The sequence below is a fragment of the Lissotriton vulgaris genome, chromosome 3_1, assembly GCF_964263255.1.
Source record: "Lissotriton vulgaris chromosome 3_1, aLisVul1.2, whole genome shotgun sequence".
In the NCBI taxonomy this organism is placed as follows: domain Eukaryota; kingdom Metazoa; phylum Chordata; class Amphibia; order Caudata; family Salamandridae; genus Lissotriton; species Lissotriton vulgaris.
The window spans coordinates 19838031-19859684 of record NC_141689.1 but is presented as its reverse complement, the minus strand read 5'-3'; the positions used below and the strand labels follow the sequence as shown (position 1 = coordinate 19859684).

Genomic DNA, 21654 nt, shown 5'->3' with positions numbered 1-21654 from the left:
ACTACAAAAGCCATGTCCTTCCCAGAACGGAATCAAGCATCCGAGGACCGGACCGGTTTCGAGGTAACACCTCTCATCAGCCCGGCTAGCTTTACTCCAGTGGTGTCGAGTGCCTGGGACCCACGTCTGAGCATCCCCAGCGCACTTATGGCGGCAATTGCAAACAAAACAGGTGATGGACAGAATGTGGATCAATGTCACACATTCACCCCAGTCCAAAGATCTGGGCACAAATCCATCGTTTTTTTGCACTCCACACCACCCTGGGTTAGACAATGGTGATATGCAAATCAGCTCTGACCCTGTGCCCCATGGGAACAGTCCTGTCCGAACTACAAAAGCCATGTCCTTCCCAGAACGGAATCAAACATCCGAGGACCGGACCGGTTTCGAGGTAACACCTCTCATCAGCCCCGCTAGCTTGACTCCAGTGGTGTGGAGTGCTTGGGACCCACGTCTGAGCATCCCCAGCGCACTTATGGCGGCAATTGCAAACAAAACAGGTGATGGACAGAATGTGGATTAATGTCACACATTCACCCCAGTCCAAAGATCTGGGCCTAAATCCATTGTTTTTTTGCACTCCACACCACCCTGGGTTAGACAATGGCGATATGCAAATCAGCTCTGACCCTGTGCCCCATTGGAACAGTCCAGTCCGAACTACAAAAGCCATGTCATTCCCAGAACGGAATCAAGCATCCGAGGACCGGGAAGGACATGGCTTTTGTAGTTCGGACTGGACTGTTCCCATGGGGCACAGGGTCAGAGCTGATTTGTATATCGCCATTGTCTAACCCAGGGTGGTGTGGAGTGCAAAAAAACAATGGATTTGGGCACAGCTCTTTGGACTGGGGTGAATGTGTGACATTGATCCACATTCAGTCCATCACCTGTTTTGTTTGCAATTGCCGCCATAAGTGCGCTGGGGATGCCCAGACGTGGGTCCCAGGCACTCCACGCCACTGGAGTCAAGCTAGCCGGGCTGATGGGAGGTGTTACCTCGAAACCGGTCTGGTCCTCGGATGCTTGATTCCGTTCTGGGAAGGACATGGCTTTTGTAGTTCGGACTGGACTGTTCCCATGGGGCACAGGGTCAGAGCTGATTTGCATATCGCCATTGTCTAACCCAGGGTGATTTGGAGTGCAAAAAAACGATGGATTTGGGCCCAGATCTTTGGACTGGGGTGAATGTGTGACATTGATCCACATTCGGTCCATCACCTGTTTTGTTTGCAATTGCCACCATAAGTTTGCTGGGGATGCCCAGACGTGAGTCCCAGGCACTCCACGCCACTGGAGTCAAGCTAGCCGGGCTGATGAGAGGTGTTACCTCGAAACCGGTCTGGTCCTCGGATGCTTGATTCCGTTCTGGGAAGGACATGGCTTTTGTAGTTCGGACTGGACTGTTCCCATGGGGCACAGGGTCAGAGCTGATTTGCATATCGCCATTGTCTAACCCAGGGTGCTGTGGAGTGCAAAAAAACGATGGATTTGGGCCCAGATCTTTGGACTGGGGTGAATGTGTGACATTGATCCACATTCGGTCCGTCACCTGTTTTGTTTGCAATTGCCGCCATAAGTGCGCTGGGGATGCCCAGACGTGGGTCCCAGGCACTCCACGCCACAGTGGTCAAGCTAGCCGGGCTGATGAGAGCTGTTACCTCGAAACCGGTCCGGTCCTCGGATGCTTGATTCCGTTCTGGGAAGGACATGGCTTTTGTAGTTCGGACTGGACTGTTCCCATGGGGCACAGAGTCAGAGCTGATTTGTATATCGCCATTGTGTAACCCAGGGTGGTGTGGAGTGCAAAAAAATGATGGATTTGGCCCCAGATCTTTGGACTGGGGTGAATGTGTGACATTGAACCACATTCGGTCCATCACCTGTTTTGTTTGCAATTGCCGCCATAAGTGCGCTGGGGATGCCCAGACGTGGGTCCCAGGCACTCCACGCCACTGGAGTCAAGCTAGCCGGGCTGATGAGAGGTGTTACCTCAAAACCGGTCCGGTCCTCGGATGCTTGATTCCGTTCTGGGAAGAACATGGCTTTTGTAGTTCGGACTGGACTGTTCACATGGGGCACAGGGTCAGAGCTGATTTGCATATCGCCATTGTCTAACCCAGGTTGGTGTGGAGTGCAAAAAAACGATGGATTTGGGCCCAGATCTTTGGACTGGGGTGAATGTGTGACATTGATCCACATTCGGTCCATCACCTGTTTTGTTTGCAACAGCACAGACAATAGCACAGTTATCAATGACCTGAACTTCTGCTCCAGAATATCCCCCTACTGGCGCAATACCTTTGTGCACCTCCTTAAAGTACGTGCAATCAGGAACATCCCTCTTGGTACCAAGCTTACAATAGAACCCTCTGCAACCCTACGAGCTGACCTCACAATCAACCTTTACAAAAGCGGCATTGTCCTGATCCAAGCCTCATCCAGGAACCTTAATAAAATTGCAAGCTTCTTCTCTACCTTCAACAACCATGTGAACGAGTCTAACAGAGCATCTATCACTTACCCTGTCCACCCTCCGACCAGCCCGACTAGCGTCCTAGACTCCCTCCACCCCGTCACCTTTTGGCTCCCAACACAGATCATCCCATCCCCCCTTGCATGACTCCTGGCAGTACCAAGAGAATAGCCATTCCCTGCACCAGACAACCATCTAACCAGCCCAACTAGCGCCCCCAGACATCTCCCAATCAGCAATTCTTGGGCTCCCAACACAGATCATCTCACCCCCCCTTGCACGGCTCTTGACCGCACATGGAGAACCATCATCCCTGCACCCCTGACCTCCTAACCTTCAGGTCCCCACTCCAACTACGACCCTGAGACACCCCTACCCACCTGCAACATAGATCCAACCTGCCCACCCAGCCCACAAACAACCTCTGTAAGAATATCTACCACCGCTCCGCCCAACCTCGCTAACTCATCTCCTAGCCCCATCAATAGACCTCTCTCCAGACCTTTTGTCCACTTCCCGCCAGTCCAACACTCTGACCATGAGACAGGTCAGTCGCAGGAAACCCACGTCACACCTGATACTAAGATTCTAGATCTACCACCCTCCCCCCTAACACCAACTGTGAGAACTGGGGTCACCAGTTTCACGGGGTAGCTTGGCGCAAACAGGTAGGGACCCGAAAGGTTAGGTGTAAAGTAACCATACAGCACACACTCCAACTGACACAGGAAACACACACAATAACTGACTCAACACCAGCTGTTTTGTTAAAATCAATACACTTTTATCTAGATCAAAATTCAGGGTTGGCAAATCATTCAGGGCAAACCAATAATCACTTGAGCATTAACTCATTAGTAACATTTCCTAGTCGGCACAGTTAATCCTCTCCTGTAGAAAAGAACAGGCAACATTCCATCATAGAGGCCTAGACAACAGTAAACCCATTCTTTGGGAACGTAGGCAGAAGCAAAACCTCTCTTGTAGAGGGACAAGCAACAATTCATTATGGAAGCAGGCTAACCTGTTCATAGAACAATTTCAAGTAACACATTCCTCATATGCAAGTGTGGTCTGACCAACGTTTCGGAGGACCAGTTCCAATTGAAAACGTTTCTTGTGAAAGTTGATTACTAGAGGGGGTAACATCTGCATCAATGGCATAGCAGTCACATCAACAGGGTTTCCTGCTCGAGGGTATGCGGGAAAGAACACTCTCCTAGCCAGGGGTTAACTCGGGCACAGTATGTTAGCAATTACTAGAAGTCGGGGGCCCAGTTTAAGAGGCCTCCACCAGCTTCTCTCCTATTCTGAGCCTTCAGTCCCAATCCGGGGTTAACAGGGCCTAATCACAGTCTCCGGTAGAGGAGGGCGGTTCTGGGGCGGTGATGGCAGCCCGAGAGCTTGGGGGCTGATGGGGGGGCTCATGCTCTCTTGGGAGCTCCCTTCGAGGGCAGCAGGACGGGTCCCAGGTCTCTCTTGGCCTTACTGAGCCCGGGGACCAATCAAACGCGACTGAGGGGAGGTGCACCCGTGGCCGCCAATGGCAGTGCAACCTGCGGAGGAGTGTCAGCCTCTCCCCAATCGCTGGGCAGCAAAGGCAGGGTTGCCCCCGGCACTTGGGGGGACGTGATGGCTTCTGGGCCTTACGCGGCCCAAGGCAACACTGCAGCGGCCCTCTCCTGACGCCAGGGGCCAAAACTAAGGTGACGCCAGCAGTGGGGGACTTCCGCAGGCCAGCGCTGGTGCTGCAACGGTAGAGGGAGGGCCCAGGTCACCTTCTAGGCCTCAGGAGCAGCAGCAGGAATCCTCAGCAGCACCTGGGGCAGCCGGGAGCGCTCCCAGGCACAGCGCGTCCCCGGAGGCACAGCAAGAACCGTGGCTGCGGCAGTGAGTTCACAATCAACGCTTCAATGGGCACCACGCCCAAAGGGACAGTAGCTCTTCCAGGGGCCTCAGCAGCAATTTCCTACGGGCACAGTCTAGGCAGTACAGCGCTTTGACCAGCGTCAGTGTTCAGTGGCACAGCGCTTCTCTGGAGGCACAGCAGGAGAGCGCTGGAGAGGCAGCACAGTTAGTTTAGGTAGTTAGGCAGGACAGGCCACACAACGGTGGCAGTACAACACTGGGGCACAGGCTGAGCAGGGGAGCGCAGAGATGATACAGTGCCAGTACCTTGTTGATCCCCCAGCAGTCCTTCTGGCAGATAAGTGTTCTTTTTGGCGCTTGATGGCTCCTGCGCCCTTTTCAGGTAGTTTCTTGGGTGGGGGGGGTTGAGTTGGAGGCTTGAGGACAGGCTGGTTCCTGTAGCTCACTGCAGGTGGGTCCCTGGATTCCCCCACACTGGGCCAGATCAGTGTGTTTGGTTAGAGTCCCTTACTTAACTTGGAAGGCTGTGCCTAGGCCCAGTCACTCACAGTGGTATAGGTTCCTCCCTAGGCCCTACTGCCTAAGACTCCTGCGTAGGTTCTCCGAGGTCAGTGATGCCCCAACTGACAAAAAGTATTTCCCTCCTTTCCTTAAATGATCCCAGGTCAGGTGGCCACTCTCTAAGGTGGCAAATGAAGACCCCTCCTATATTCTGAAAGGTTCCAGGACCTTCCACAGTCTAGCTATGGGCAGAAAAGGCGGGCTGGTATTGCAACAGTATCTTAAGGTCCCAGCCAGCTCCTGGCTACTAGGGTGCTACTAAAAAGACTACTCCACAGTAGCAGGGGCCTGTGTCAGCCATGTTGGTAGGAGAGAGCACCTACACCTTAGCACTGATTAGGAATGGTAAGGCGCCTGGAGACCTAGGTCCAACGAATAAGAGGGTGGAAAAAACAAGGCAAGGGCAAAAAAATGGGAAAGACCACCCTGGGGCTGACAGGTCTATCACCCACTCTTTACCTTGAGTCTGATAGTCTGATAATACCATCCCAGAACCAATGCCTCCCTTCCCGCTAACGTCTCCCGCCTATAGAGATCTCGAAACACTGCACTCCAGAGCAGGCAAACTAACTCAGAGCATCCACACCTCCATACTAGATCTTATGAACCTCCATCACCTTGCTGAACTCTCCCTCGCCATCATCAAAACCCAGTGGAACTCCACCCCCGCACACCACAGGTTTAGCTAAGCACCCTCTACCACTACCCTTGAGACAACTTCGCCCGCGCAAGCAAACCCCTAGTCAACTTGACCTTACTGAAGAGGAAAACGTTAGAGACTACAATCCATACCAAACCACCCTTTGCTCGTTAGGCATGAGAGCTGAACATGCCATCCACATTGTCTCTATCAACACCAACAGATCTGCAACTTTCCACAACAGAAATGTGGTCAAGAGTAACCTTGCACCTGTTCACTTATCCGATCGGCATTCAAACACGTCGTTGACGATACTGCACTCATCCTACACAAAAACCCCAACCTCACTATTCTAACAGAATCATGGCTCAACAATTCCTTTTCCCTTGCCTAGACTTCTTAGCCCCACCCGGCTACAACATCGCCCGGCTGGACAGACAATCTAGCAAGAAAGGATGAGGGCATCCCGTGCTCACTACGCAACTGGAGTCAAGCTATCCTGGCTGATGACAGCTGATAGCCAGAAACCGGTCCTAGGATGCTTGATTCCGGTCCAGGGAAGACATGGCTTGGCAGTTCGGGCTAGACTGTTCCCATGAGGCACAGGCTAAAGTCTGATTTGCATATGGCCATGTCTGAACTGGAGTGGTGAGGTGAGCAAAATAACGATGGATTAAAACCAGAATTGTGACTGGGGATGAATGTTTTGACAATGTGCAACATTCCGTCCATCACCTTGTTTGTTTTGCCATTTGCCCTATGTAGGATGGGTATAGCTCAGAAGTGGGTCCCGTGCTCACTACGCCACTGGAGTCAAGCTATCACGGCTGATGATGGCTGATAGCCAGAAACCGGTCCTAGGATGATTGATTCCAGTCCAGGGAAAACATGGCTTGGCAGTTCGGGCTGGACTGTTTTCATGAGGCACAGGGTCAAGACTGATTTGTGTTACATTCGGAGGTCTCTGGTTGGCACATGTAAGTACTTGTGACAAGCAGGGACCCTCTCCTCTAGTCAGGGCAAGGGACATGCTCTAGAAAATAACTCCATCCACTGACCCATCTTGCTCTCTGGTTACCAGGAGGTCAGGAAGAGGCTCAGTCTCCTCCTCCATTCCATCATCTGTGGCTAGGAGCATGCCCACTTCAGACCTCTCCAAGTGGGGCTTCAGGCGGTTGACATACAGTACCCTCAAGGGGTTCCTGGGCGATTGTAAGTCCACCAAATAGGTAACTGGACTCTTGCACTCCACAACCTCAAAGGGGCCAGTCCACTTATCCTGGAGTGCACAAGGCTCCACAGGGGCCAAGACCCACACCTTCTGAACAGGATGAAGCTCTACCAGAGTGGCATTCTGGTTGTACCTCCACTTCATTTCCTCCTGGCTGGATTCCAGATTTGCCTCAGAACCTAGTCTGGTTCCTAAAGGCCAGCATGTAGCTATATACATCCTGGGGAGGTTTCCTGGGACATTGCTCCCAGCCTTCCTTGACCAGACTTAGAGGTCCTCTCACTGGCTGGCCATACAGGAGCTCAAAGGGACTGAACCCTAGATACTTCTGTGGTACTCACGGTATGCAAAGAGAAGGCATGGTAAGAGGTGGTCCCACTTATGCCTCATGGGTTCCTCAAGACCCATAATCATGCCTTTTAGGGTTCAGTTGAATCTCTCAACCAACCCATTTCGTTGGGGGTGGTGAACTTGAAGGTTACACCACACTCTTGCCAAAGAGATTTCATATACTTGGATATGAAATTGGTACCCCGGTCAGACACCATTTCTAGAGGGAATCCCACTCTGGAGAAAATTCCCATCAGTGCCTGTCTCACGACGAGGGCAGTCACTGTCCTCCGGGTACCGGGTGGCATGATCCACCAGGACCAGGATGAACCTGTTGCCCATGGCTGTCCTGGGGTCCAGTGGCCCCACAATGTCAATTCCCACTTGCTGGAATGGGGTACTGACTACAGGGAATGGCTAGAGAGGAGCCTTCTGCTTCCTCCCACTCTTCCCACCTGCCTGACAAGTCTGGCAGGTCTTACAAAGAACATCTGAGCTCCTACGCATTTGGGGCCAATGAAAGTGGGTGACAAGCCTTTCAAAGGTCTTGTCCTGCCCCAAATGTCCTGCCAATGGCACATCGTGAGCCAGCCCCAGTAGGCTACCACCAGCGCACGGGCTGACCCAGGTTCAGCAACCTTAGGCTCTGAATACAGGAGGTCATTCTCCCAATAAATGAAATGTGACCGAGACTGAGACTGTAGCCTGTTCTCCAGTCTGCTGCCGCAGACCCACGATAGAGGGGCATTCTTCAGCTCCCTGCAGAATAGGCTGCAGGGCATCGCCCTCAAGGTCTGCTTCCTCCTGGTCCGTGGGAACTTCAGGGGCTGGTTTCCCGCGCCTCCTGCGCCCTCTCTCTAAGACGCGAGTCGACAAGGGCAGTCTGCATTTTTGATGCTACTTGACATGTCGGCCGCGTTCGACACGGTGGACCATGAAGTACTACTTGGCCGTCTTCGGAGTGCGGGAGTGAGCGGTCTGGCCCTAGACTGGCTCACTTCTTATTTGGATAACCGACAACAAGCCGTGGCATTACCACCATTTCGATCAGCCACTAGGCAGGTGAAACAGGGAGTCCCTCAAGGATCGGCAATTAGTCCGATCCTATTTAATATATATCTCCGCCCCTTGATAGCACTGATAAAGTCATTCGGCATATCTGTAGTCAACTATGCCGATGACACTCAGTTGATTTTTTCATTTGAGGGATCAGAGACCATTTCAAGGGATGCCTTTCACCGTTGTATGGCAGCTACAGCAGCATGGTTGCGAGCCAACGCATTGCAATTCAATGGGTCAAAAACAGAGGTACTATACTGCTCCTTGGACCGAACTCCCCGTACACTACCGGCCGATTTTTGGCCAGTGTCCATCCCGGGCTCGGTGGAGGCGGCAGAGTCAGCTCGCAATCTGGGAGTTCTATTCGAACCCAATTTGCAGCTTGATGCCTCCGTAAACAAGACGGCAGCAACGTGTATGGGTTTGCTCCGTGCTCTACGGAAAATCTTGCCACTTCTTCCACGGGGCTCCAGAGCTGAGGTAGTGCGTAGTTCCATTGTCAGTAGGATCGACTACTGTAACGCACTACTTCTGGGTGCCCCGAAGATTCTGGTCCTAAAGCTCCAAAGGATCCAGAATATGGCCGCCAAATTAGCCTTGTCTCGACCGCGGTCCGCCTCTTCATCGGCAGCTTTGGCCGATTTGCATTGGCTCCCAGTCCAGCAGAGAATCGCGTTTAAAGCTCTCTGCCTTGTTTTTAGGGCCCTGCATGGACTGGGACCAATACCTCTTCAGAATCTCTTCCTCTGGTATCAGGCAGCCAGACCTCTAAGATCGTCTTCGGCGTTCCTGGTAAAAGTCCCTAAAATCAATAGAATGAGAATGGGTGGTCGCGCTTTTAGTTTTACGGCTGCCACGCTGTGGAATACTCTCCCTCTGGCACTGAGGAGTTGCCTTGATCTGCTTACTTTTAAAAAGAACCTTAAAACTTACTTGTTCCCTAGAGTAATGTAGCTTATGTAACAGATGTATGGATAGGTCTCAGCGCCAGGATACCCTTAGGGTGACAGCTGCGCTCAACAAGCAATAAATAAATAAAAAATAAAGAAATAAACTGGTTCCTGGGCCTCTCCTTCAGCCTCCAGGACCTCTTGAGCACCCCTACTGCCTGCCATCGACCAGGTGGTCACGCACGCCCACTAAAGCAAACCCACCATTTTCAAGTGAGTTGTCTTCTCCACCTTTTCCCAAGGGGAGCTCTCCAAGTCGTTCTCTAACAAACAGTCTACAGACATGGCAGTTCTCACAGCTACTTGCAGAGTACCAGAGACCCCCCCACTCAAAGGGAACCTGAGCCATAGGACAACGACTCTCAGTGTTGTCAGCATTGACAACACGGCAGTATGCATGGGGGACAACCTGCTCTTCAGTCACCAGGTGATGCTTGACAGCAGTCACACCAGCTCCTGTATCTCTGACAATCATTGACGGTCACCCACCACCGATACTTCTGAGTGTTAGGAGGCAGTTGGTTCTCAGGGACCATCTCACTGTCTCTTAAAGAGAATTGGGGCATCTGAACAGGATCCCACCCACCTTGGAATTCTACCTCCTCCCCAAAGGCTACACTAGCTATTTGCCGGGGCGGAGCACCAGTGGGTGCTGGTTTACCAAACAGGCGAGACTTAGGATCTTTGGCAAAATGACCCGGTTTGCCACACTTATAACATTTCAGGGACCCTCTTTGAACAGGGTTACCTGTCCGGCCCCGGTCTGCTTCTAGGGTGGGGGAGGCTGAGAATCTTTCCCTTGGTTCCCTTGGGAATTACTTTTTGGACCCTCTTTGGAACTCCCTCTGTTTACCCTTATCCCCCCACTCTTCTGCTTGGGACCCTCCCCACCCTTGGCGGAGTCTCCCACGTGACCCTTGTGGACCCTGTTGCTGAACCCAGTGGTCTGCCTCCTCAGCAAGCTTCCTAGGGTTAGTCAGCTTGCTATCTATCAGGTGCTGGCGTAGCTCAGGAAAAAAATTACGAGACAAGTGCTCCCAGGCAATTAAATCAAAGAGATCTTGAAAATCATTAACTTTGCTACCCTTAACCCAACCATCCAGTGCTCTGAAAAAAAAAGTTATATTCTCATCATGCATACTATTAGGAATCTTGGTGCACCCCTGAACCTGTGTCTGTACAATTCAGGAGTTAACTCATACCTGGTCATCAAAGCTTTCTTCATATGTGGGTAAGAATTATAAACTTCAGCGGGCAAATATAAGAGTGTGTCCCGCCCCTCAATAAGGAACCGCCCCCACAACCTCGCTGCCCAATCTCTCTCAGGGACCCGGTGGGAAGACATGGCTGCCTCATAGGCCTTGAACCACTGCTCTATGTCATCATTCTTAAAAAATTATTTCACCTCATACTTTGGCATGTACACCCTTGACTATAGCTGCACTGCTGTTGCGCTGCCACCAGGGGGAGGATGCTCCAAAGTTTTAGCTTTCAGCTCCAGCTCCCTCAATTTCATCTCATGTTCCAATCGGATCTTTTTCTCTTCCATGGCCAACCTTTGACTTTCCATTGCCTTCTGTCCATTAAGCCTTGCCATCTCCATTTAATGGGCCCTGGTTTCCTTCCTGTCCGCCAACTCCTCTGGCGACAGGACTCTGCCAAAATCATGGACGCTTTCTGGTGGTTCAATGACCACCACATTCTCAGGTGCCCTTGACTCCATCCAGGCCTTCAGCGCCCTGTGGTATTCAGGCTTGTTTCTACATGCGGTTATGGGAACTTTAAATTTTTGACGCTGCCGATTTTTCCTCTTTTGACTTTCTTTACACAACTTTATTGCTACCTTTGATTCAAATTCCTTGGACCGCTAATAATTTCTACCACACTCACACACTTTCTGGCATTTTCACGCTTTTTGATATATCACATTCTCCTGATTCACACTTTTCTCATACTGTTATTTATGTATTGCTATCTTTTTTTTAGACAATCGTTTGTTCGTGGCCTTTATTGAATTGCATTGTGTCTACAATTCTGATATTGGACCAGAAGTGTCCATAACGATGTATTTAGGTATTCGTTTTTCTCATTGATTGGTATTGTCTACATATTCACTTATACACATGTTTTTTCAGCGTCTTCTCGTTGACCCGAGCACCCTGAGAACTCTAGGTCACCAATCCCATTTCTATCTTCACTGTTTAAGCACCACGGGGTGTATGAAATCTAACTCGCGTCTTCCTGGTTTACTGAATGTTTCACATTGCCGGAAGCTACTGCACAATTGAGAATAGTTCCTAGAGCTGCTAAGGCATGCCCTGATTTTCACCTTAATTTTAGCGCTTACTCGATGAGTATTACACTGTCACACCTAACAAGTTTACTGCTCTTCACTTTTTGTTTTCCTGCACGGATAAAGATCCTTCTACATGATTTGCCACAAATACTGTTTCAAGTAGTTAAACAACGGTTTGGGTCTGCCCACACTTCTATTGTCACTATTCTCGTTCACAATGGGGGTATCTATATTTCCCACCCCTCAGGGTAACGTCCCTTGATTCTTCGACTCTCTTCATCTTTTTGCGACCATTGGACACAACAGGGTATCCACGACCACCAGAGAGAGCACTTCTTTGTAATCGCATACTTCAGCTCAACTAGACGTTTCTGAATCCAGTCTAGTTTCCTTATAAATAGTAGTTGAATACCCACACCCTCACGCTCATGCACATCCATTCTATTCTACCTTTCCCCTTAAAAGGCACATTTAACCACTTAGTCGCATCACTAATGTTGTTTTAATACATTCTGTGACCAAACAGATCAGCGAGAGTTTGTGACATTTACATTCTTTCTCAGATTCCCCCTGATGAAGTGCTATGCATGAAATGCATAGGGGATAATGTCTACTGTTGAAAATCTTTAAACATTCAGATTTTGAAAAACTTTTGTATATATACCATTGCAAATATGGATCTTCAATCATATGAGGAAATATGATGATGATATAAGGAATTTGTTGAAATTAAATATACAAGATTATGATCTATACATTTGTAGTTTACTTGTTCCTTTATGAACACAACGCGTTGGCGCGAATCTGGAGTGCACAAAGTTTGACCTTACACGGTGTAAGGCTTCTGCTTCACGTTTTGTTACGCACCTCAGGGACTAGGAAGTGAACACCTTGAGCACCCAAAGTGTTGAAAATTTGTCTACTATCTGGTTAACCCACAATAATAGAAAATGCAGGGGTACTAACCATTTGTTTCAACTTTACATTTTAGGCAGAAGCCCCTCAGCCGGGCCTTGCTGTAGATGTCTAATCTCTCTTCTTCCCAATCTACTTCTTCAATTCCTTCAGAGACAACAGATGCTGCCTTTTCCACAGACTTTGGGCCAGGCATGACTTCTTTAAAAATGGAGATCTCTCAGTAAAGCAAAAGTCAACAAGTATATGGGTGCGTTATTGGTCTGAACTCACTACGTGGCGTTCAATAATCACTGTACATGCACCATGAATGCAAATTCGAAACCCTAACGGCTGCCTCCAATGTTAGATTTGGGGGTCTCTGGTTGGCACAGGTAAGTACTTGTGACAAGCAGGGATCATCTCCTCTAGTCAGGGAAAGGGACTTACTCTAGAAAAGAACCCCTGCTCACCCTCTAGGTTGCGTTGCACGAGCAGACATGGCTAATCACCGAGCATTATAGGTTAAGCATTTATAACAGTATACAGTAATCAGATGACCCACCACAAAAGGACACCAGTCTAGTGCTTGTATGAAAAAATAGCTTGTTTTATATGTATAGATCAAGAGGACTTAAGACAAGACTCAAATAATGTTTCAAATGAGGCCACAATAATTTGTATGCAAGGATATGATTATTTAAAAGAAAAGCGTCTCTTTCAGGCTCATGCGTGTCGTGCTAACTGTACGGGACGTTGCAGGATTGATCGTACCAGAAACACAAAAGATTAAGCAACGGGCAGACTCTCAGGTCTGGTGCGCACAAGCCAGAAAACGATTCCCACAGTACCTTTGTTGTGTAGAATTGTGGACGCAGATGAGGCGCGCGTAGGCGAGACGTCCTTGTGGCAATCTGGCCGCCCCTCTCCCAATGGTGCATGTCCAACTTATGCAGGCGTCTCTGACTGAGACGTACGAGCGGTATGCCCCTGGGGAGTGAAGCGGGTGATCCTAGGCGTGGAGCCTTCGGCGTACGTGACGTTTGTTCGTGTGGTGCCTTCCAATCGGGGGATGCCTTTCCTTGTTGTCAGCAGCGTGACGTCTGGGAGCTAGTACGCTTCGGCGTATGAGTTGTCTCCTTTCGTGCAGGGCTGCTGTTCTCTGGTGCGTATTGAAAAGGGGGCTGGTACGCTTCGTACAGGCTGAACTTGTGATGCGCTCCTTTCAAGATTTTTTCTGCAGCGGGGACGCTGCGAGCAGTGCCTCTTTTCAGAGGAGGGTGAAGCGGGTGTGGGCGACCCAGCGGGACGGTGTGAGTGCGGCTCACAGGCGGAGCGGTTCACACCGGGTGGATGGTCACAGGTACTTCTTCACGGCTGTCCAGGGGTACGGGACGCACTTGGCTGGCGGCTTCAGCAGCAGGGGAAGATTGGTCAATTTCCAGCGGCTCGGGTACAAGCGGGTAGAGTCCAATGTTCCTGGAACTCCAGTCAGTGGGCCAGCTCGCTTCCAGGCCCTCAGAGATCGTTTTGAAGCAAAAGTCCTTTTAGAAAATAGCAAGTCTTTGTAGGCTCTTCCTCTCCTTTGGCAGCAAGGCAACCACTTCAGGCCAATCCCCCGGGATAGGGCTAGTCTTCCTCCTTCAGCTTTCCCGGTTCCTTCTCCTCAGGCAGAGGTTTCTTCTTGGTTCAAAGCAGTATCTGTTTTCTTCAGAGCAGGGCTACTACTCGTATACCCAAAATTTAGCTTCTTCTTTCGGTGATCAGGGCAGAGACTTCAGACGCTCCCCAGGGGGTGGAGCCAGCATTTTGTTGGCAGAGCACAGCCCTATTCAGAGTCAAGGGGAACTCTTCCCATCCATCCTGGTGTAATCTGTAGTGTAGTTCCTATATTCCCAATAGGCTCTGCGCATTGTAATAACATAAACGATAGTTCAGACGTAGGACTTAGGTCTACTAGGTCTCTATTGAATATGTTAGACTTAATTATGAATGCCAACTAGCTCGGAGGTCACTAGAAATATTCTCGAATTCATAAGAAGGGATTAGTTTCTGACAACCGCATAAACATGACAACTTTGCTCCCCTAGAACAAGGAGCATATCTCCAGAGTCGCGGAAACAATAGATAGCTATTTTACTCAGTCAATCATGCATGCTTAGTTTCACCAGAAGTGCAGAGAAAAAGAGAGACAGGCGTTTTCAATAAAAGAGGTTATTTATTGAACAGTCTTCTTTCTCATGCAAGAGAAGTGAATTGCTACAATCGCAATACTTGTCATAAAGTAAAGTGCGTACTGTAAAAAGAGTATTATAAAATAATACTGTAAATGCATGGTATGGTTTCTAATCCATACGGTGTTTAAAATAGATAAAATACATACATTGATAAAATAATGACTAAACATACTCAACTGGTGCTTCTAAGATACGCCTACCCCGGTGTACCTAACCTAAGCCTAGTACATGGGAAGGATTAAGTGAGATGTAGTTTGAGTTAAGATAGTTTCTGCCAAGAATCTAAATCCAGAATTCTCTAAGGGTCTAATCAGTTCCATACCTTTGAATTAGAATGAAGGAGGTCCTGTATCTCTCTCTCAGAACTCGATCTCCCAGCAACCCGCAAGGTTGACAGGGAAACACTGGAGCTTGATTTGTCGGCAGGAGAAAAGACAGCGTCTCTCTCAGTGCGTCAGCGGGAGGATCGGCTTCCTTCAGCACTTGCTACAGCAGGGCGTCGGGCAAGTAGATAGTTGATCTGCTCCAAACCACCGTGTGTTTTGCTAGGGCAGATGCTGTATATATTTACACCTGGAAGGTGCAGAGTTTAACGTAAGGTTGGAAATAAGACGTCACTAAGAACTCGCAGTTCTTTCAGGACTCCGGGAGTTCCAGGACAAATCAATACAGAAGCAGTGGGAATTCCCGGGCTGCTGGAGGCTTGGTTTGTTTAAGAACACGTAGTGCTTTCTAGGAGTCCATGGGAGTAGCCTTGCCGTATTTGAACTGTATGGCAATGTCTTTATTTGGGTATGATTCTTATGCCTATATAAGGATATTATTTGATATAACCACATAAGGGAATAAATCGGGAATTATTAACTAGAGTCCTAGAATCATGTACAGCAATCTCTCTATTCACCACCTGGCAGGCCCAGCCTGTCTCCTGGAATTCCCCAGCCATGTCACTCACAGAAACCAGACAAGCAGAGGCGGCCTAAAATGGTTATGTCGTAATTTGACAATGGCCGGGTTAGCGCTTAGCTTTGCTACACGTTATTTCCCTTAACTTGGCCTTATTTGAAAACGCCATTTTATATGCTACGGCAGCCATTTCAGGGAATGAGCGGCCTCGTGGTCAGCATGCCCTTTAGTCCTTTGTCTGTACCACTGACCACTCGAGTTTGCCCAGCAACAGGCTATTTTTAGTAACGGTCAAGCCTGTACATGCGCAGTTCCCGCTGACCAGTCACCCCTTAGGAATGTTCCGCCAAACTGACCAGTGGAGTTGTAACCCCTCCCATGAGTTGGCTGTGTTCCAAAAATGACCATATATGTACCTAAACTCTGTAACTTTGTACCGCCTACCTTTTTATTACCTGTAAATTGTATAAAAGAAGGACTCGCACCAACGTTCGGTGTGATACTTCTTGCATTGCCGAAGGGTGCTGTAGGAATGTACCACCACCCCATGGGGTCTTAATACACTTGTCTTTTGTACTTTTCAGTGTCCGTGCCAACAGTTCTTTCAGTGTAAGTGGGTATTTCTGCGGAGCATGTAGGCCTTGGGAACCCAATACCACAGTTAGGCAAGCAAATACTAACTTTGTAAAAGTAGTATTTGCAAACACAGGATATTAAAATAAACTTTACTAAAATATGTATTCTGAGTTCAGGCATACTAATCTTGACTCTCTACTATGTTCTCTGAGTCTGTTGGGATTATAGAGTATAATATTTCCAGCAGCCCATCCTGGCCTATGGAGAACAGGTAGCCTTACAACAGTGAAAAACAAAAGTGGCTGTAATTCACTATTAAGGCATGCCACACACATCAGGGCTTGTCCTACCTTATCCTTACACTGCACCCTGCCCTTGGGCCTACCATATGGGGTGATTAATATTTAGTTAAGGGAAGGTTTAGGGACTGGCAAGTGGGTGCACTTGCACAGTCAGCATGACAGTACCAGACTGCATGCTGGTTCTGCAATGGCAGACCTTAGACACATTTTACTAGGCCGCTTCCGTGGGTGGCACAACCAGTGCTGCAGGCCCACCAGCAGCATTTGTATTTACAAGCCCTGGCACTCCTGGTGCACTTTACTGGGGACTGACAGTAAACCAAATAAGCCAAACATGGAATACAATCACATAAAACAATTTACACATAGGGAGCACTTGCACTGTGGCACTGGTTGGCAGTGGCACAGTGCTCTGAGCAGCTGACACCAGCAAAATCACATGAGGCACATCAGCAAAACGTGGAAGGGAGACTCACTCCAAGGTGCCAGGTCTAACAATGTGCATATGGACATGTCTGAACTGGGGTGGCGAGGTGAGCACAATAACGATGGATTAAACCGAGATCTGTACCTGGGGGCAAATGTTTTGCCATAGTGCAACATTCCGTCCATCACCTTATGTGTTTTGCACTTTACATACATGGCATCATCTCTCTGCTTGCAGCGGCTCCCTACATGATGCACTTCACATACATTGCATCATCTCTCTGTCCACGTGATGCACTTGACATACATTACACCATTGCTCTGCTCTGCAAACCCCTTCTTGAGGCCAAAACAATGTCAATAAACATAACATAATATAAAACACATGTAGACTAACAAGGTCGTCAAGGATCTGCCCCCCCCTCCATCTCCGGTGATCATAGTACATGTCATTATTTACAAGAATTTTACAAAATTGAAATGAAATGTTAGTTGACCTTGACTGTGCAAAATGTCACTCTGGGCAGTAGCGTCATTCCACGTGTTCATAAGATTGTGTTATGGGTGCCTGATCACATAGAATGTTTTTTCAGGTTTTTTAACTTTTTTTTTCTTGCACTAGTTGCTCTCCCTGGAGTATTTTATTCTCCCTCCTTCGCTCAAGTGTTTTATTATTTAAATGTGGTCTTTACTTTTAATTTTGTGAACATTTCCTTCCAGTATGGCATGTAAGGTGCAAGGGCAGGGCAGGGCAGGGCAGGAGTGTGTCTGGCCAGCCCTGCTGCTGCCAGCTGTACAATATGGAAGAGATTGCATCACTGACTGATCAATCATGCAGCACCCCAGAATGTGTGCAACAGATGTCACACATGCATTACAGCATTAACCAAACAATCAAAGCACTCTCCAATGTTGTTGTGAGCTCCCCATCTGCCCATGCACCTTAGCAGCATACCTGAATATGGGTATATAGTGCAAAGCAAACATTTAAATACATTGTTTCCTTTCACTAAAGACTGCCAAGGAGAACAATTGGACATGACGTACTACATTCTGCAGCAACCAGCTGTGTAGTGCCTTTGTGAAACTGTCCTGCATTGTACTTTGTGTCCCACATACATGTTGCTTCTGGTTCCAGCACCCACTAGAGCCAGGCCTGGTCCTCACTCACTTGCAATGGTGCTTTTGCTGCCTTCTTCTCGTTTACGTCTTCGGTACTGAATCAAAGTGGTGACATTCACAGCATCACCCTTACCTTTGAGCTTAGAGTATTCTGCATCCCTGGAACCTACCACAGCCAGTTGTCAGCAATCAACCACCACAACACCCATGGCCCCCTCCCTGACGCAGAGAGAGACAACAAAGTGACCTGCGCTGCTTCACCTTACTCAATATCTATGAGGCCATGAAAAGCTCCACAGGGGGGCTCTGCGCGTCTGCATGGAGATGATTGAGAGGCCTACGCCCCCGGAGCATCATACACAGTGACCTGCGCTGCTTTACCTTACTCCATATCTATGGGGCCATGTAAAGCTCCACAGGGGGGCTCTGCGCGTCTGCGTAGAGATGATCGAGAGGCCTGCACCACCGGAGCATCATACACAGTGACCTGCGCTGCTTTACCTTACTCCATATCTATGAGGCCATGAAAAGCTCCACAGGGGGGCTCTGCGCATCCACGTAGAGATGATTGAGAGGCCTACGCCACCGAAGCATCATACACAGTGACCTGCGCTGCTTTACCTTACTCCATATCCATGAGGCCATGAAAAGCGCCACGGGGGGCTCTGTGCGTCTGCATGAGAATGTTTGAGAGGCCTACGCCACCGGAGCATCATACACAGTGACCTGCACTGCTTTACCTTACTCCATATCTATGAGGCCATGAAAACCTCCACAGGGGGGCTCTGCGCATCTGCATGGAGATGATTGAGAGGCCTACGCCCATGGAGCGTCATACACAGTGACCTGAGCTGCTTTACCTTACTCCATATCTATGAGGCCATGAAAAGCTCCACAGGGGGGCTCTGCGCGTCCGCGTAGAGATGATTGAGAGGCCTAAGCCACCGAAGCATCATACACAGTGACCTTCGCTGCTTTATCTTACTCCATATCTATGAGGCCATGAAAAGCTCCACAGGGGGGCTCTGCGCGTCCGCGTAGAGATGATTGAGAGGCCTACGCCACCGGAGCATCATACACAGTGACCTGCGCTGCTTTACCTTACTCCATATCTATGAGGCCATGAAAAGCTCCACAGGGGGGCTCTGTTTGTCCGCATGAAGATGATTGAGAGGCCTACGCCACCGGAGCATCATACACAATGACCTGCGCTGCTTTACCTTACTCCATATCTATGAGGCCATGAAAGCTCCATAGGGTTGCTTTGTGCATCTGCATAGAGATGATTGAGAGGCCTACACCACCGGAGCGTCATACACAGTGACCTGCGCTGCTTTACTTTACTCCATATCTATGAGGCCATGAAAAGCTCCACAGGGGGGCTCTACGCGTCCGCGTAGAGAGGATTGAGAGGCCTACGCCACCGGAGCATCATACACAGTGACCTGCGCTGCTTTACCTTACTCCATATCTATGAGGCCATGAAAAGCTCCACAGGGGGGCTCTGCGCGTCCGCGTAGAGATGATTGAGAGGCCTGCGCCCCCGGAGCATCATACACAGAGACCAGCGCTGCTTTACCTTACTCCATATCTATGAGGCCATGAAAAGCTCCACAGGGGGGCTCTGCGCGTCTGCGTAGAGATGATTGAGAGGCCTACGCCACCGGAGCATCATACACAGTGACCTGCACTGCTTTACCTTACTCCATATCTATGAGGCCATGAAAAGCTCCACAGGGGGGCTCAGCGCGTCCGCGTAGAGATGATTGAGAGGCCTAAGCCACCGAAGCATCATACACAGTGACCTGCGCTGCTTTACCTTACTCCATATCTATGAGGCCATGAAAAGCTCCACAGGGGGGCTCTGCGCGTCTGCGTAGAGATGATTGAGAGGCCTACGCCACCGGAGCATCATACACAGTGACTTGCGCTGCTTTACCTTACTCCATATCTATGAGGCCATGAAAAGCTCCACAGGGGGGCTCTGAATGTCTGCATGAGGATGATTGAGAGGCCTACGCCACCAGAGCATCATACACAGTGACCTGCGCTGCGTTACCTTACTCCATATCTATGAGGCCATGAAAAGCTCCACAGGGGGGCTCTGCGTGTCCGCGTAAAGATGATTGAGAGGCCTACGCCACCGGAGCATCATACACAGTGACCTGCGCTGCTTTACCTTACTCCATATCTATGAGGCCATGAAAAGTTCCACAGGGGGGCTCTGCGTGTCCGCGTAGAGATGATTGAGAGGCCTACGCCACCGGAGCATCATACACAGTGACCTGCGCTGCTTTACCTTACTCCATATCTATGAGGCCATGAAAAGCTCCACAGGGGGGCTATGCATGTCTGCATGAGGATGATTGAGAGGACTACGCCACCGGAGCATCATACACAGTGACCTGCGCTGCTTTACCTTACTCCATATCTATGAGGCCATGAAAAGCTCCATAGGGGGGCTCTGCGCGTCTGCATGAGGATGATTGAGAGGCCTGCGCCACCGGAGCGTCATTTATGAAGACACTTCGGTGGCGCAGCCTCTTGTAAATGAGGCCCATAATGTGCACGTTTGCATATAGTAAGACGCCCGCAATACCAATAGACTGGCATGTTTACTAGCCTCCAATAAAAGGCCTGTGTTGTGGGCAGCTTTATTTTACCACATAGATGCATCCATAGCACACATCACATCAGTATAATACAAGAATGTTGACAACTCAATAAACTGCTTTTAAACATATATTTACCTCCTTCTTTACCAGATTAAGGTGGTGCTGACTAAATAGAGGTCTGATGGGTCTCACTTTATTTTCTGGGCTTGAGTCAGTTTTTCAAAGGTGTGAGGGTTGCTACATCATGAAGGGGGGAGACTTACTGACCAGGGGAGAGTTTAGTTGTAGCCCACCATCCCTGACTCTTGTTCATGTGCCCTGAGGCCCCCTAGTGGTGAAAAGTGGGGCTACCTGCATCTCAGAAGGGTTGATTGACAGGTGAAATAGAAGGGTTTAGGCTGCAGCAGTCAGGCTACTCTTGCATTTAGAGCATTAGTGTTTAAAGGGGCTCACGGTTCAATGCCTTCCATTCAGAGACCTATAGGGACTCTATGTGGACCGGGGTCGATCCACACGACTTGCTTTAAAAGCCTCAGACACCTCTCAGAGCTCAGATCTGATGTCTACGGGAAAGGCTGGGGGCCTTTTGAGGAATGCGTGTGTAATGCAGAAGACAATCAGAGTAGTGCTGGTTTTGATATAGTTAAACATATAATAACTTACAGTCCGCAATCCCAGATATTTGTGTAGAGCCCATCCAAGATCCATGGTGCATCAGTCGTGTACACATGTACTATCCCTCCGAGCATGAGGTCTCCCTCCTTGTAGTGTCTCTGCTGGAACTTGTTCTGCAGGGCGCAGCCAGATGTTTGCGTCACAGCTTCACACAGTGAACACTGAGGCACCAGTGACAACAGCAGTAAGCTCCACCACAAAACACAAGAGCAGCTATCCAGGTCTTGCATTGCTGCTGGTGGTGGAGGGCAGGGAGTGAATGATGTCACACAGAAGCAGACTGATGCATATGCAGTGTGACGTGGATCTGTGACCTCTGACGTGGATCTGTGACCTCTGACGGTGCCGCGAAGCCTTCTTTTTCTGCTTCACCCTGTAAACTGAAACACCAACTCCCTTCAATCAACAAAATACAGCGTCACTTAGAGATGGCTCCTACTCTCACACAGTAGTTCTGAAGGGTCAGAGTGCAGCTGTCTCTTTTTT

General features: G+C 49.3%; 1 protein-coding gene across 1 annotated transcript in view; it reads right to left on the bottom strand.

The window, feature by feature from the left end:
• The window catches only part of LOC147725836 (vomeronasal type-2 receptor 26-like), a 667311-nt gene extending 645913 nt beyond the window's left edge, over nucleotides 1-21398 (bottom strand). The window contains exon 1 of the mRNA XM_086962796.1: nucleotides 21157-21398. Within this exon, the coding sequence (XP_086818922.1) occupies nucleotides 21157-21398 (242 nt within the window). The remainder of the gene's footprint in view (nucleotides 1-21156) is intronic.
• Between the last annotated feature and the right edge of the window lie 256 nt (nucleotides 21399-21654).